At 37.2% G+C, this 18,169-nt stretch overlaps 1 protein-coding gene across 1 annotated transcript in view; it reads right to left on the minus strand.

Annotated features, from left to right (window-relative positions):
• Positions 1-3,487: 3,487 nt before the first annotated feature.
• Positions 3,488-18,169, minus strand: part of COX7B2 (cytochrome c oxidase subunit 7B2) — a 100,175-nt gene continuing 85,493 nt past the window's right edge. The window contains exon 2 of the mRNA XM_059066313.2: positions 3,488-3,874. Within this exon, the coding sequence (XP_058922296.1) occupies positions 3,570-3,815 (246 nt within the window). The 5' untranslated portion in view covers positions 3,816-3,874 and the 3' untranslated portion in view covers positions 3,488-3,569. The remainder of the gene's footprint in view (positions 3,875-18,169) is intronic.

Raw genomic sequence — 18,169 nt, forward strand, 5'->3', positions numbered from 1 at the left:
AACCATTTGACCTAGGAAGAAAGAATTTGGATCTGGTTCTACAAAATATGCTGGCCATACCTGAAAGCAGATAGCTTCAGTAATACAGCTTAATTCCAAACTGGCCCTGAGGAAGGGAAATCTTCCTGGTGGGCAGCACATGAAATAGTACACAGAGTTGTTGCTTGGCCAGAGGTACAACTGTTTACCAAGCCATAGATGCCAGCTAATGGCTTGGCAGGCTGGGCCAGGAATTAGAAGGAACACTATTGGAAAACTGGTGACAAGCATGGGAATGGATTATGTGACCAGACTTCTCTAAATGAGCACAGAGTAGGAAGATATTCAGGTCCCATATAAATACTCACCAAAAGGATACTCAGCAGAGGAGTATCTTAATACTCTGGTGGACAAGATGACCCCTTCTTATGGCGATCACTCTCTTTCTCAGCCACCCTGTGCTTTCACAATGGCTCAGAGACAAAGTGGTCATCACAGCAGGGATGGAGATTATGTGTGTGCTCAACAACGTGGACTTGCACTCGTCAAGGTTAGTCTGGCTATAGGCACTGTTGAGTGCCCAATCTACCAAACGTACAGACCAACACTGCATCTCCATTGGCACTATTCCTTGGAGGAAGGAAGGGAATCATCAGTGCCAGGTTGATTTCATTAGACCATTTCCATCATGGAAAAGGCAATACTTTGTTCTCACTTTAATACACACTTAGTAACAATGTAGATTTACTTTCTCTCCCTGTGACTTTCCTGTGAATACCATCATCCATGAACTTACAGAATGTCTTAATTACTACCATGGTATGCAACACAGCACTGATTCTGACCAAGAAGCTTATTTTTTATAATAAAAAGCAAATAATGTATAGTAATGGGTTTATGCTTATGGGAGTCACTGATCTTACCATGTATCCCATCACTGATAAAATGGTACAATGGCCTTGTGAAGTGTTAGTGACTGCGACAGCTGGGTAACACCACCTTGCCAGGCTGAGGTAATGTCTTCTAAGATGTTGGACATCCTGTAAATAACCAACAGATATATAGTGCTATTTTCCCAGAGTTGAGATTTACAGGTCTGGGAATCAAGAGGTGGAGATTAGAGTGGCTTCTTCACAATTACCCCTAACAACACACTACAGAAGTAGTTTCTTGTTTCCTGTCCCTATAACTTTGAGCTTTGCTGGTCTAGAAGTCTTAGGCTTTCATTAGAGATCACAGCAATGGTTCCATTAAACTGGAAGTTGAGAGTGCCACACTGCCATGGATAAAGGGTCTTTGTGATGTCCTCTTTTGGGGATAGGATTAGTTTTAAGAGAGAAAGTTGCATCATGTTAGGTGAAAGCCTATTTTTGCTACTGTCTTTATTTGAAATATAGGTACAGTTAGGAAGGATGTGCACTGATGTCCATTTGACAAGGGGTGGATTACTGTGGCTTTCTAAATGTCAACTTAGCTAGCCTTGAACTACTTTTTCCAGAATTCCCTCCCCTCTATGGTTTCAGGTTAGGATTGGCCACAAGAGAGAATGCATGAGATAGCGATGGTGGACATGAACCAGCATCCATTTTACACTTGGAAGGTTGGTGTGGAACAGCAGCCCTGCACTGCAACAGCCTGTGTATGCTGCTACTGATCTTTTGGCTTGATTGATAAGAAAAAGCACCTGGGCCTGTAGCAATTTTAACTCCTATCAGTTCTTCTCTAGCTCTTTTGAGTCCTGAGCAAGGTGAACATGTAGTTACACAGTGAAGGGTACCAGCTTCTCCCATAAATCATCCATGTCACCTTGGTTAGAGACAGTGAGAAACAGGCACAGGTTCCAGTTTACAGTCAGGATCCCAGTGCATCCTTCTCAATTCCCATTGGCCCTGGCTCTCTCTTTCTTCATGTTCAGTTTTCCTCCTTTACTGTGAACATATTTAGTACCAGATACAAAGGCAACAGTCTTGTAAAAATTTCTCTACTAGCTCTCACAGATGCATTAGTTTTAATTCCCCCAATCAATCCTATATTCTATACTACTCACACTGCTTCTGCCTCTCTGATTAAATCCTGACTGAGATAATTAGTATAAAGAATATACAAAAAAATTCTACAAATGATTAATACACACAATTGAATAGAAAAATGGCAAAAGCAACAAATAAAAAGGTCAGGGCTTCCCTGGTGGTGCAGTGGTTAAGAATCCACCTGCCAACACAGGGTCATGGGTTCGAGCCCTGCTCCGGGAGGATCCCACATGCCACAGAGCAACTAAGCCCATGCGCCACAACTACTGAGCCTGCACTCTAGAGCCTGCGAGCCACAACTACTGAGCCCACGTGCCTCAACTACTGAAGCCCCCGCGCCTAGAGCCCATGCTCCACAAGAGAAGCCACCACAATGAGAAGCCCATGCACTGCAATGAAGAGTAGTGCCCACTCGCCACAACTAGAGAAAGCCCACAAGCAGCGATGAAGACCCAACGCAGCCAAAAATAAAATTAATTAAACAAAAAAAAGAATGATTAAAAAGGAAAAAGAAAGGTCATATACACAAAAACCCCCTAACACAAGGTGTTTGACCTGATCAGTAATCAGGGAAGCATAAATTAAAATATGAGCTATTATTTCATGCTCATCAAAGTAGCAAATATTAAAATACATGAAAACTCTTAAGAGTGAGTTTGGATGTGGAACAAGAGGAGGTTGTACACATTGCTGGTGAGAATGTAACCACTTTGGGGAATAACTTAGCAATACTGATAAAGCTGAAAATCAGCATTCCCTAAGACCTATAAATTATATACCTAGGAACATGTCTTTTACCCAGAGAATAATGATATCTATATATATTTGAGCTTGAGGAACAGTACACTTACCCTGAAGCTGATCATCCAGGAGTAGGAGGTGGTCTCCATTGCCAACTGTGATAAGTCACCCATAAGATAGTTCCAATTATCCTTGCCTTGAGACACTCATGCCCTTGTAAAATGGGGAGTCATGGTGTTTTGAAAAGAGGAGTGATATTACTAAACTGATTTTTTAAAAAAATTATCATTCTCACAGTTGGGCTTAAAAAAGATTGTGTGTGACTGCGTTTGGGGGGGTTCAGGGCAGGCTTGACTGTCATCAAGTGTAAAGGAAAGGAGACTGGCTAGAGAGTTTTTATAATAATCCAAGCGAAAGTATGGTGGTTCAGATCAGGGAAGGAAAGATAAAGGATGTGAAAAATGGTCAATTATGAATATGTTTTTAAGAAAGATTCAATAGGATTTGCCAAATAATTAAATTGATTTGTTAAGTACCTATGTGTGTATGTCCACTGAAAGATACCTAGCATAAATCATTAAGCCAGAAAAATACATGCTTCATTAATTCTACTTTCAAATATTTATTATTCATAATCCCCTGTAATCTATACCCACTGTTACTGCCTTGCTTTCAGGCACTATAATGACAATTTTCAACGATTTTTTAATGTTTTCAAATGTATTTTATTTCTTCGATTATGCTATATTTCAATGAACACAGAATATTTAAATGACAAGCTGACTTTGAGACAATTCTGTATTACAGTAACTGTGATGCTTATTCATCATTCCATTCTTTTGGGGTGGCTCTGCCAACAGGGGAGGGGTTCCATTCTATTCCAACCTGTGTGGCTGTAAACAGCCACACAGCAACACAGAAAGCGGTTCCACCAGCTAGTAGAATATCACCATATTTGTCATGAAAATCTGGTGAGTGTTTTGAGTGGCTCTGTCTTGCCCTCATTTGCTGAATGCTTCGAATCCTGAGACTACTTAGTGCATTTCTGACCAAGGGAAACATCATGAAGGTATGACAGAACTGCAGTTGATTGAAGCTGCTGGTCTATTCCCTTGCAAAGAAACCTGCAAAAACAAAAGATAGGCGATGACATCTGATCTACGTTTAGTTCTTCCCCCTTTGAAGGTTTCACCCACACCACAACTTGCAGTGTGGCCAGGCAGGTAAGTTTTGATATCATGATGTCTGGAGTTGAGTCTTAGCTCTGTCACTGATTAGCTATGTGAACTTGCGCAGTTAGTTAACCCACTGATTAGAGAAATTTTCCATCTTGCTGAACTCCACATGACTTACTTCTACAATAAATTTTGTGTTATCTAGGAGCCTTAAGCCTATTACCCAAAGAACTGAAGCTATAGATTCTAATAACCATAGGAAAGCATAAAAAAGGAAAATTCAATCGCAAACTGAGACAATGTCCAGCTGATAAAATGGCTAAAATTCCAACATGCCCCACTAGTCCAATGACCTGCCTATGTCTACTATAAACTCTGGTTTCAGTCAGAATTACAAGGCATTCACAGGGTATGTCATACCTCCTCCTCTTCTTCTTGCTCCTTTTCTCCATTCCTTTTAACCTCCTCCCTATTTCTCATTTCTACCGGTACTTCTTGCCTTGTACTTTCTTACAGATAAAATTCTACTTGCCTTTTAAATCCCACTCTAAAAGCCACCATTTCTGTGAAGTCTTTTTAAACCTCCCTAGGTTGAATAAGCCAACTCTTCTCTGAGCTTCTACACTTTTATAACCCTTCTTTCACACCATGTGACATGATGCATTCGCTTTATCATTTTTAAAAATAATTTTTTAGAGTAGTTTTAGGTTCACAACAAAATTGAATGGAAAGCACAGTCTCAAAATAATTCCTGACTCCATACATGCATGCCTTCTCCATTCTGTACCAGAGTAGCACATTTGTTATATTTGTTACAATCAATGAACTTAATTACAGTCCTTTATCACATATGTCTTTTGCGAATATTTTCTTCCAGCCTGTGGCTTGTCTTGTCATTCTCTTGAGGAATTATCTTTACATTCTCCTCCAACAGTCTGCAAACTCTTCAAGATCAAAAGATGTAATTTTGCATACACAATAGCTGACTCAAAAGCAAAGAAAGAACATTTTTGAGCTAATCTGAAATATAAATGAATGTTGGTATCCTCATAAGAAGTTAAACCCAACTGAGAACAAGCCAAAAACATCATGAAATCAGATGTACATGTCCATAATACCCCTAATAATTCTTTTTTTAAAAACAGATAATTATACTGAACAAAAGATATAGAAGCAGAAACACATGAAGGAGTTCTTTCTGTCAATGTCTCTTCTCTGTGCAAGCTGTCAAACAGTGCTGTCTCTAGCAATGACATATGTTAACTGTGGCCCAAATGCAGGCAACATGGATACAAAAGGGCCTGAGGTCAATACTTGTAAACTTATAACTGCTCACCGAGATTTGCTAACTCAAATTATTTTATTCCCAACTTAGAAAACAAGACCCTAAGGTTCTCTTTTATTTCCTACCAGATGGTAAAGTGGTACTTTTCGTGATGGTGACAAACAGGGCTAAAACAGAACCAAATGTATTTCCTCTAAGGTTCCAAACATTCAAAGTTTTTTCCTGTTAGTCATGAATCTCTTCACCAAAAGGCACTACAGGTTTGATTTGAATTGAATTCAGAGAGTTGGCTGAAAGTGAAATGGATCAGAGTATGACACGTGCAGCCTTAATCCAACACAAAAGCACTTGTGCCACACACAGCTTTCAGTCTTTATGAAAGCACAGAACCAGAGAATAATTTGTGATAATAGGGATCTCTTGTGGATCATCAACTCATGCCTGCTACTTTATGACAAATTGGTTTCATTATTCCTATCCTTTCCACGTTAAGTTGAAGCTCAAATACTTTGTCTCTAGTGACAATGATCGCATCCCTTTGTAAATCAGTTCATCCTCTGGCTATTCCCGTATCTGTGAACATTTTCTTTGCCATCTAGTCTGAATTTGCCTGTACCAATGTACCCATTATTAAGAATCTTTTATTAGGAATGCCTTCTGTAGTACCTTTGATCTATTTTTGTTTATGAAACACATGTAAGAGCTAGGAACCCACTGATTAGAGAAATTTTCCATCTTGCTGAACTCCACATGACTTACTTCTACAATAAATTTTGTGTTATCTAGGAGGCTTAAGCCTATTACCCAAAGAAATTAACTATAGATTCTAATAACCATATGAAAGCATAAAAAAGGTAAATTCAATAATATAATGCAGATAAAGAAAATGCTTCTCAAAGTAGATGCTTTCTGATGAAAACAGCCTACAAAGAGAAGGAATAAGACAGATTTCTCTAAGTAATAAGAACAAAGCAGAGGTTCTCTCATGCCTGTGGCAATAAAAGAAAAGAAATATGTTCTGAATAAATATAAATAGTTAAAGGGAGCGAAGTATCCTATGAGGATGAAAAGGAAAGAGTGATCATCTCATCTATTTTATACAGCAATGCTGAAGCTGTTCAGGAAAAATAATTAATACTGGACCTCAATCTAATGGCACTGGGGAGGTATACAGATTTGAAGCTTCACTGGTAACAATAAGAATTTTAAATCACTAAAGGCCATAAAAAGAAGTAAAGCATAATGCAGGAAGGAAACTAATATTTATTATATATGCTTGTTTGCCAAACATCATGCCAGAATTTTGCACATCTGCAAAAAGAGTGTGAGATGGTGATTATCTCCATTTTACACACAAGAATAAATGACAGGACAAGATGTGAACTCAAGTCCTGTGATTCTAAATCCGGTGCATTTTTCAGCTATGTCATGTTTCCTTAAAGTATATTCAATTCCAAGCATTGGAAACAAACATACAAAGAAACAAAAAACAATGTGGTTACCAGAGATGAGTCTTTAGTTGAAAATGTTTCACTTCAGTTTACTATATATTATATTTATGGAGTGACTACTGGAGTGGCAGGGCCTGGTCTGGGTGCTATTGGTACCACCCCTACTCTTAAGGTAGCTCTTGGTAGAGGGAGGGGATGGACAGAGCATTGTTATAAGGGAGGAGACAAGGCTACAGAAGAGCACACGGTGCCCTTAATCCACAGAGGAGAGGTACATTTCAACCTGGGGTTCTAGGAATGGTTTTAGAGGAAATGACACCTAGGTTAGATCTTGAAGGATGATTAAGAAACATAAAACACAAAACTGGTGGAGAAAAAAAACATAGACCAAGTAGCACAAGCGAAAGCACAGACAGCTGAAATAGTATGGGGGCAGGGCAGCCTGATGAGCTCAGTAACACTAAGTAATAAATGCTGAAGCAGCAAATGCCCACAGATGAGCCTGGAGGGATGAGAAAAGGACAGCAGCAGACACTGAGGACTTCATATGCCTTGCTCTGGCATCTGGACTCAATTCTATAAGTCAGTGTTTCCTGTTGTTGAGAAAACCGTGCTCAAACTCAAAGCCTTTTATGTGAGTTAACAAAGACAATTCTTAATTCTGTGATTTTTCCCTTCACAATAATATAAAGAAATACAAGAAAATAATATTCAACTATTCTTTGTTGAATAGTTTGATTCATTTTTAATTTGAAAATTTGTTTTGGTTTCATAGTTGTGTTAAGCTTTAAACATAGAGGATGATTTTGGTTTTATGTTTACAATATATGTGATTTTATAATCAAATAATTTAAGATGATACAAGTTGAGATGAAATAATTTTTTTCCTCTTTAAAAAGATGCCATATGTATACCCAGAGAAAACCATAATTCAAAAAGACACATGCATCCCAATGTTCATTGCAGTACTATTTACAATCACCAGGACATGGAAGCAACCTAAATGCCCATCAACAGACAAATGGATAAAGAAGATGTGGCACATATATACAATGGAATATTACTCAGCCATAAAAAGGAATGAAATTGAATCATTTGTAGAGACGTGGATGGATCTAGAGACTGTCATACAGAGTGAACTAAGTCAGAAAGAGAAAAACAAATATTATATATTAATGCATATATGTGGAACCTAGAAAAATGGTACAGAGGAACCAGTTTGCAGGGCAGAAATAGAGACACAGATGTAGAGAACAAACATATGGATACCAAGGGGGGAAAGCGGGGTGGTGGTGGTATGATGAATTGGGAGAGTGGGATTGACATGTATACACTGATGTGTATAAAATGGATATTTAGTAAGAACCTGCTGTATAAAAAAATAAAATTCGAAAAAAAAAGATGCCATATGTAATCCACATTTGAGAAACATTCTTATAGGTGAGGAGAAACTACTGATTGGTTTAATCAGGAAAAGGCCGAGGTGGGAAAAAATCTGGAGGAAAAAGCACTTTACAAGATAGGTTAGGTGGAGAAATGGTAAGAAAATAGCAAATGTGGCAGAAAAGTTAAGAGGTTAGTTAAGTGTTTATTTCAATGGTTTATTAAAAAGATGATGAGGATCTGAATTAAGTACTGATAACAGACAGAGAGGAGACAGAATTGAGAAATATTAGGAAAAGAAAATCATACTGATTTGGAAAATAAGTTGTTCTAAGTAAATTGTGTATTCTATTCACATAGCCTCTGCATTAAGATTATGACCAAACCTCTGTCTCAATTTCTGTTAAAAATCAGCAGACATTGACACTGTAGCTTTTAGCTGATCCCAGGGAATTAGAGTTTGGGTGATTTAGATACAGAATGCAGAAAGGTCAAAGGAGACATAATTGAGGTGTGCTAGGAATGACAGGTCTAGATACGTGAGTAGAAGAAAGAGGAGGAATCCTAAAAAGATTTACTGTATGGTCTTAAGGTGGGAAAAAAAAAAAATTCATCCAGTCTAAGTATAGCCTAACATGGATCAATAAATGACCTGCTTAGCTATGATATAAGGCTTTCTATCTAACTTCAGGAAGAAAATTGGAAACTGTGTCCTACTTCTCAAATGTGTCCAGATAGTACTGTTAAGTATCTCACAGGGAGATAACGCTCAAGAAGCAATCAATACCAAGGTTTCCCAACCTGGACACTATTGATATTGTGGTCCAAGTAATTCTTTGTTGTGGGTGGATGTCCTGTGCATTACAGGGGGTTTAGTAGCATCCCTTCCTCTATACCAGTAGTACTTCTTTCTCTTTAGCTGTGACACCAAAAATCTATCTCCAGACATTGCCAAATGTCAATTGTGGAGCAAAATCATTCCCTGTTGTGTACAGAGAATTCCACTGTCATATAGAGAGTAAAGTGTCTCATCACTTCTCTCACAGTCTTCTAAATGGCATTGTTCTATTCAATACTGTAGGCTTAAATTCTAAGAAAATACATTCCCTACTATGGGATGCATGAAGGTTGCCCAACAATATTTCTTTTCCTGAACTAATCTCAATTTTTCAAATTTTTTCTGCAGTATAACTTGGATGAATCACTTAATCTATCTAGGCATCTGCTTCCTCATCCATAAAATTAAAAAGTGGAACTAATTTCGCTTTTCCCAAACCTGCCTGATCCTAAGAGTTATTTGGACTCTTTGTTACAAAATGTAGATTCCTGGGCTCCAAGTCAAATATATTGTAACAGAGTATCCAGGGGAGTAGCCTGAGAATCTGTATTTTTAAAACAAGTTCTCAGGAGAGTCTTGTTATCAGATGAGTTTATGGAACACTGAATCAGATAATCTCTAAGGTCCCATCCAGCTCTAATATTCTAGACCTTTCAAAGAGCAAAACATTTAAGGAAGACCATTTATTCTTTTAGGCCACTGAAAGAGTACAGTAGTAATTGAATTCACCACCATGGTAATTTAGAAAGCAGTACTCGAGTAACCTGAAAGAGTTACAGGGACCCCCTGAGAATAAGTTAGTCAACAGAAACATTTGGCGGCATTTAAAAACATTAAAAGCACTAGTAACACTGGTGTTCTGCTGTATAACGAATGATACACTTCCAAAGCTAAGGCTCCTAGACTCCATTACTCAACTGTAACACCTTTATTTCCACCTTTTATTTCTACTTTTCTTTGACAGCTTCAGAACATCAACAGAAAACAAGAAACAGTAAAAAGGCAATCTTCTTGAAATGAAATGCACCTAACCTGCAGTGTCTTCCATTCATTTATGTATTTCTCAGAAAAGTAGGTTGCTCAAGGAGGGATTAAGTGTACATGGAGCAGTGTCTCCCATCAGGATTACTTCAACCTTCAGCCTTTTTGTAACAGGAAATCTCGGAACCCTGCACAAGCAATGCTGCTGGTGGAAATGCTGAAAAATGGTTCTGTTTCAGATGTGATGGTATCATCTCCTGAGTCACTGAATCAATGGACGGTACAGCCATTTGAGTAAGGCTGTAGATTATGTCACTTTATTAAGCCTAAAAAGTGACATAATGGATGTTACCTCAACAAATAAATGGGCAGATTACAGCGGTGGATTATTATGCCAGGAGGGAGAAATGACAGAGTGGACAACTCACGAGTCGATGTCCTCAAATGGCAAATGTTGCTTGAAGAGTGAAGGGATATAAGGTATGTACTCTCCCTCAGGTACTTCTTCCCATGGCCACCATGAACAGACTGTTTCTATCCTATATAGAATGCTGAAGGTATTCAATAATGTCCATCCTGGGAATAACCACAGTGTTCATTCAGGCAATTCCTTTTATGAACCTAATTACATTAATATGGTTCACTCATGAACCCCATTATATTTTTTTAGTCACAAAGTGCTCTCAACTATACTCACTTTTTCCCTTTCTGATAGCTATGTGTAAACAATAACAGAGACACTGGGAGCTTTTCTCCATGCCACACTGCATGTCAAAGGCATGACTGTTCTCTATTAAACTTTATTTTGTTCTCTATTCAACTTTAGTAGGCCCAGCAAATTGCCTTAGAGCCCATGTTATTTTTACATTACAGGCATTTCAAATATTGGAAATTACAAGGATTGAATAACAAATCCTTGTTATTTCAAGCAATGTATTAAGTGTTAGAAAGTGGGCTGCTGTGCTTACTCCCAAAAGATTTCATATTAACTACATTCCACGGCTTGTAGGTTGTGATATAGTCATGTCCAGCTAGAAGAGTCTATTTCAGTGGATCTGGCAAATCAAAACATCTGGATAAATGCATAGCATTTCTCCAACTTAATCTTGGAAAAGAAAGAGATTGTGGTTATAATAAATTCTAGAAACGTTGAAAAGTATCCAGAAAATGATATGGAGCCATTGAAAGATATTAGGAATGTGAGTTATGGGGTCAAATTTGCAGCTTAGACATTACTCTGGGGTGGGGAAGAGTTTGCAGGGGAATAATGCAGATGTTAGTGAGTAATAGTAAGCACTTGTAAAGTTCACCCAGTCAAGATCTTAAAATGTGCCAGTCCCTTATTTCTGCAGTCATTATAATTCTGCATCCGATCCTTTGTTTTGCAGAGCCAGACCACAATTCTTTTGCACATGCACACAAAGGTGAGAGCCTCTGAGGATCCACCTTGGGCCACTGGAACTCTCAGAACTTGACATATAAACTAGAATGTGAGAATTTATTTTATTAACTTTAAAAAAAGAATATTCCATTCCAGTGACTGGAATACATAATTTATCTTTTAGCTTAACTGGCTTGACACTGATTCCAAATCGTAAAGTAACCTTCTATCAGTATTTCCCCAAACACGTGCCTATTTCAGTAGTTCTGTTTGATGCTTGCGGGTGTTATTTACAAAAACGGCTTCTGTGTCATTAAGTTTGAGAAATATGCAGGTAACAAAGTCAAATTCTTTTTTACCGAAGTATTTCCCAAACCTCTATGGTGCTAATGCATACAGCTATTCTCTGAGAGGGATACCATGTGGTGCTTTCCAAACTTAGCTGAGCATGCCATGCTTTTTTCCCTCTGGAGCATATCTCCCTATTAGTGTTTTCCAGAACACACTTTGGGGAATACCAAAGGATGTCTCTGTTTTCTCAAGGCTATTACACCATTGTACTAATTTTAAATTGTTTAATAGTTCCAGGAGGCATTTCACAAACTAAATCACTTCCTTGTGGGGACTTGTAACATATGACTCAGGGAGTACAGAGTGTGTGGTAAGCCTATGGTATCATAACAATACCCAGAGCAATTAACTCTTGCCTTCGTTATGTGAGTCTAACTTTTGCAGTTTTAGTATTTGTGCAGATGTTTTTCTCCTCTTCACATCTACCTTTATTCATTAAATGCTCTATGAGCAGAAAGATTGTATGATTCTTCAGTGGCCATTAGAGTTGCATCAGTGACCCCTCATTGCATAATTTGAAACTTTCATTTAAACCTTGAAATGAAAATGTACAAGCCATTCTTGTCTTTAAGTATGTCACTGATATAGTCATATAAAGAAAAAATAAAATATTTAACTTTTAGATATCAAAGACATTTTAATTTTGAAAGACACATTTTCCAAGTGTTTCTATTTTTCATGAAAATTGTTTTCAGTTGCTAACCAGAAATTAGGCTAGCAGGGGTCTACTCCAGAAGTTAATTATGATCAAATTCACATTGGATTCTAATATTTAGTGCTGCAAAACAATACTTTCCCTGTTGTTTCCAAAAACTCCAGATTTTTAAAATTTCTTACTTGGACTATCTCTGCCCTCCTAAACTCTGTTCAAAATATATCTGTAAATAAAACCTTTATGAGTAAGGCTTTTTTATTGCCATCACCTGGGCAACTTCTGGAGCATTTGCAGAGAAATTCCATTTGATGAGAAGAGCACTTCACAGCCCTGAAGTAGTAACTGTGATCACTTTGCAAGTTGTTTTACCAGGCTAGTTCTGTCTTTCAGTATAATTTATTTTTTTCTTTTCACTTTCATAAAATTTTGGAAACTTCTTGAAAACTCTTAACAAGATGTTGGCATTCTACTTTTTTTTTTCCTTTCCATTTAGAATTCATTATTTGGAAGTGAGAAAGACTTTGGCCAGAGGGGCTGACTTTAGTAAACTGATTTTTTTTTTTCTTTGTAGATCCTCAGAAGAAACAGTGAGACAGGATGCACTTTGCCAAACCTTGGGGCAGGGTGCCTGTTTTAGTGAACTGATATTTTATTTTGGTTTTTCTTTTAAATTCCCGAGGGAAAAAGGCTAAAGAAGAAAGCAAGCCTGAAGGAGGTTACCCATCTAAACACATACGACAGAAATTCAGAACAGATTCTTGTTTTGAAGTCTTAAGATTTCCAATTAGAATTCTGGTTTCAAAGAGGTTACTTTCAGTTTCTTTAATCTAATGGAGTCTAAAATTTCATAGACTAAAAGGGTATGCTTAAACTAAATTGGTATAATTTAACCATTTGAACATTTGTTAAGGGAGAAGTGAGATTTACATGCAAATAGGCCATAATTTTGATTATACATACAATTTATGCAGCTTAGAACGATAGCTGATGGTGGATCTGTGGGCTTCTTATATAGATAATGTATTTTATCACATTAATTGAATTGTAGATTGAACATATTATAATCATCATAAAAATGTGCTGTTAACGTTACTAAGAAATAATAGCGGATAAACCTGAGAGACTTCTTTGAGAACAAATGTAGACAACTTATAAGACTGGGTAGACACAAAATAATGAGTTAAGACTGTTAGAATCTAATTGTGTTTTGACTTAATAATATCCAAAGTGAAGCAATTTCCTGCTTTTACTTCATAGTTCATGATTTTGCAGTTTCACCTATAACTTTATAACTTATATTAAAGAGAACTAAGAAAATCTTGGAATTAATACTGGGAAAATAAATCATAGCCATGCTTCAGAAGCACATGCTCCCTCCAGGACTGGATTTAAGCTAAATTGTGAAAATGTTTCCTTTAAGTATGCCTTATAACCAATGTCACATATTATGTAAGAGTCTACAAATGGTATTTGCCAAAATACTTGGGAAAGTCCAAAAATATTGATACAACATACACCCAGCACCTAGATGATTCTGAGGATTCCCTACATAAAACATTCATTTATTTAACTGGAGAAAATAGTTCCAGAACAACAACAAAAATACCTTAAGCCAAAAGAAAAATTTATATTATGTGAACTGTACACAACGTATGAATGTGTAGAAGGACGCTATTCCATGGAAAATGGGATCTAGTTTCAAACAACAATTAATGAACCCTGGAAAATTCCTGAGTTTCCATTTTTTCTTCTTGCACCCCATCCAGTTTCCACCTCACCATTCAACATAAATAGATATTACAAAGAGAAATAATGGCCCCTCTGTCCCTAAAATGGACATATTAAGTCACTTTTCTTGAATTTTCCACTATAATAATACCAATGATGCACTCTTCCTCTGGATACCTTCTCTTCAATTAGCTTCTATAATATTCCCTTAGTTTTCTTTCTATTTCTATTTCTATGGCTATTTCTTCTTTACAAACTCATCTTTCTGTAATAGGTCCTTAGTGAAGGAGTTCTTCAAGGCTAAGACATAGGTTTTATTTTCACTTTATATGCTCTCTCTCTCTCTCTCTTTCGGTATTCCTAGGCACACTAATAAACGTTATCATCAAACGGCAATTAGGTGACCCCCAAATTACGTCTCCACATATAAACCCTCTTCTTAGATCCAGGGCAATACATTAAACTGCCTTCTTAACATCTCTCCCAAGATAATTCAAATTCCAAAATAATTCAAAGATAATTTGATGTCTAAAAAATCAATAGGCATAAGTGTACAACCATGCCCTTCCAGTCTCAAACTTGGTCTTTACCAATGTCCCCCAAACCACTACACATCACTTCCACACATGTAGTTGAGAAAGTTAAACTCAGAAATCCTTCGTGATACTTTCAACTCCCTTGAAACATTTAATATATCCACTGGCTTCTTTTATTTATTTACTTTACCTTTATTTTACTTTTAATGTATTTATTGGAGTATAATTGCTTTACAATGGTGTGTTACTGTCTGCTGTATAACAAAGCAAATCAGCTATACATATATATCCCCATATCTCCTCCCTCTTGTATCTCCCTCCCTCCCATCCTCCCTATCCCAACCCTCTAGGTGGGCACAAAGCACACCGAGCTGATCTCCCTGTGCTATGCAGCTGCTTCCCACTAGCTATCTATTTTATATTTGGTACTGTATGTAAGTCCATGCCACTCTCACACTTCATCGGGCTTACCCTTCCTTCCCCCCATGTCCTCAAGTCAATTCTCCACGTCTGCGTCTTTATTCCTGTCCTGCCTCTAGTTTCTTCAGAACCTTTTTAAAAAAATTCCATATATATGTGTTAGCTTATGGTATTTGTTTTTCTCTTTCTGATTTTACTCTGTATGACAGTCTCCAGGTCCATCCACCTCATTACAAATAACTCAATTTCTTTTCTTTTTATGGCTGAGAACTATTCCAATGTATATATGTGCCACATCTCCTTTAGCCATTCATCTGTCGATGAACACTTAGGTTGCTTCAATATCCTGGTTATTGTAAATAGAGCTGCAACGAACACTGTGGTACATGACTCCTTTCGAATTATGGTTTTCCCTGGGTATATGCCCAGTAGTGAGATTGCTGGGTCCTATGGTAGTTCTATTTTCAGTTTTTTAAGGAACTTCCATACTGATCTCCATAGTGGCTGTATCAATTTACATTCCCACCAACAGTGCAAGAGGGTTCCCTTTTATCTACACCCTCTCCAGCACTTATTGTTTTTAGACTTTTTGATGATGGCCATTCTGACAGGTGTGAGGTGATATCTCATTGTAGTTTTGATTTGCATTTCTCTAATGATTAGTGATGCTCAGCATCCTTTCATGTGTTTGTTGGCAATCTGTATATCTACTTTGGAGAAATGCCTGTTTAGGTCCTCTGCCCATTCTTGGGTTTGTTTGTTTATTTGATATTGAGCTGCATGAGCTGCTTGTAAATTTTGGAGATTAATCCTTTGTCAGTTGCTTCATTTGCAAATATTTTCTCCCATTCTGAGGGTTGTCTTTTGGTCTTGGTTATGGTTTCCTTTGCTGTGCAAAAGCTTTTGATGTTCATTAGGTCCCATTTGTTTATTTTTGTTTTTATTTCCATTTCTCTTGGAGGTGGATCAAAAAGGATCTTGCTGTGATTTATGTCATACAGTGTTCTGCCTATGTTTTCCTCTAAGAGTTTGATAGTATCTGGCCTTACATTTAGGTCTTTAATCCATTTTGAGTTTATTTTTGTGTGTGGTGTTAGGGAGTATTCTAATTTCATTCTTTTATATGTAGCTGTCCAGTTTTCCCAGTACCACTTATTGAAGAGGCTGTCTTTTCTCCATTGTATACTCTTGCCTTCTTTATCGAAGATAAGGGGACCATATGTGCATGGGCTTAACTCTGGGCTTTCTATCCTGTTCTAAAGATCTATATTTCTGTTTTTGTGCCAGTATCATACTCTCTTGATTACTGTAGCTTTGTAATATAGTCTGAAGTCCAGGGGCCTGATTCCTCGTTTTTCTTTCTCAAGATTGCTTTGGCTATTCGGGGTCTTTTGTGTTTCCATACAAATTGTGAAATTTTTTGTTCTAGTTCTTGAAAAATGCCAGTGGTAGTTTGATAGGGATTGCACTGAATCTGTAGATTGCTTTGGGTAGTATGGTCATTTTCACAATGTTGATTATTCCAGGCCAAGAACATGGTATATCTCTCCATCTGTTTGTATCATCTTTAATTTTTTTCATCCATGTCTTATACTTTTCTGCATACAGGTCTTTTGTCTCCTTAGGTAGGTTTATTCCTAGGTATTTTATTCTTTTTGTTGCAATGGTAAATGGGAGTGTTTCCTTAATTTCTCTTTCAGATTTTTCATCATTAGAGTATAGGAATGCAAGAGATTTCTGTGTATTTTGTGTCCTGCTACTTTACCAAATTCATCAATGAGCTCTATTAGCTTTCTGATAGCATCTTTAGGATTCTCTATGTATAGTATCATGTCATCTGAAAACAGTGACAGTTTTAGTTCTTCTTCTCTGATTTGGATTCCTTTTATTTCTTTTAATTCTCTGATTGCTGTGGCTAAAACTTTCCAAACTATGTTGAATAACAGTGGTGAGAGTGGGCAACCTTGTCTTGTTCCTGATCTTAGTGGAAATGGTTTCAGTTTTTCACCATGGAGAATGATGTTGGCTGTGGGTTTGTTATATACAGCCTTTATTATGTTTAGGTAAGTTCCTTCTGTGCCTACTTTCTGGAGAGTTTTTATCATAAATTGGTGTTGAATTTTTTCGAGTGCTTTTTCTGCATCTATTGAGATGATCATATGGTTTTTCTCCTTCAGTTTGTTAATATGGTGTATCACATTGATTGACCTGCGCATATTGCGGAATTCTTGCATTCCTGGGATAAACCCCACTTGATCATGGGGTTTTTTGATCCTTTTAATGTGCTGTTGGATTCTGTTTACTAGTATTTTGTTAAGGATTTTTGCATCTATGTTTATCAGTGATACTGGCCTGTAGTTTTCTTTTTTGTGTGACATCTTTGTCTGGTTTTGGAATCAGGGTTATGGTGGCCTCATAGCATGAGTTTGGGAGTGTTCCTCCCATTTTGGAAGTGTTTGAGCAGGAGAGGTGTTAGCTCTTCTCTAAATGTTTAATAGAATTCACCTGTGAAGCAATCTAGTCCTGGGCTTTTGTTTGTTGGAAGATTTTTAATCACAGTTTCAATTTCAGTGCTTGTAATTGGTCTGTTTATATTTTCTATTCCTTCCTAGTTCAGTCTTGGAAGGTTGTGCTTTTCTAAGAATTTGTCCATTTCTTCCAGGCTGTACATTTTATTGGCATATAGTTGCTCATAATACTCTCTCATGATCCTCTGTATTTCTGCAGTGTCAGTTGTTACTTCTCCTTTTTCATTTCCAATTCTATTGATTTGAGTCTTCTTACTTTTTTTCTTGATGCATCTGGCTAGTGGTTTATCAATTTTGTTTATCTTCTCAAAGAAATTTTCATCCTAAAGACATCTCAAATCCATTAATTTCTTTCTATCCAAAGTGTATCTATCATAGCTCAACTTTTCTACACATGCTTTCCTTAAATGGTATTCCCACAACACCTCTGCCATCCCCCGTTTATTCTCCCAACTGCTCATAAATGATCTCTTTCTGTTTGCTTGGGATTTTGCATTTTTGTTTCCGCCCTAGCTTTATTAAGGTATAACTCATATATGACATCATGTAAATTTAAGGTGTATAATGTGGTGATCTATGTATACTTTGTGAAATGATTACAACAATAAAGCTTGTTAATCCATCACCTCACATAGTTATTGTGTGTGTGTGTGTGTGTGTGTGTGTGTGAGAGAGAGAGAGAGAGAGAGAGAGAGAGAGAGAGAGAG

The sequence above is a fragment of the Kogia breviceps genome, chromosome 6 (genome assembly GCF_026419965.1).
Source record: "Kogia breviceps isolate mKogBre1 chromosome 6, mKogBre1 haplotype 1, whole genome shotgun sequence".
Lineage (NCBI taxonomy): Eukaryota > Metazoa > Chordata > Mammalia > Artiodactyla > Physeteridae > Kogia > Kogia breviceps.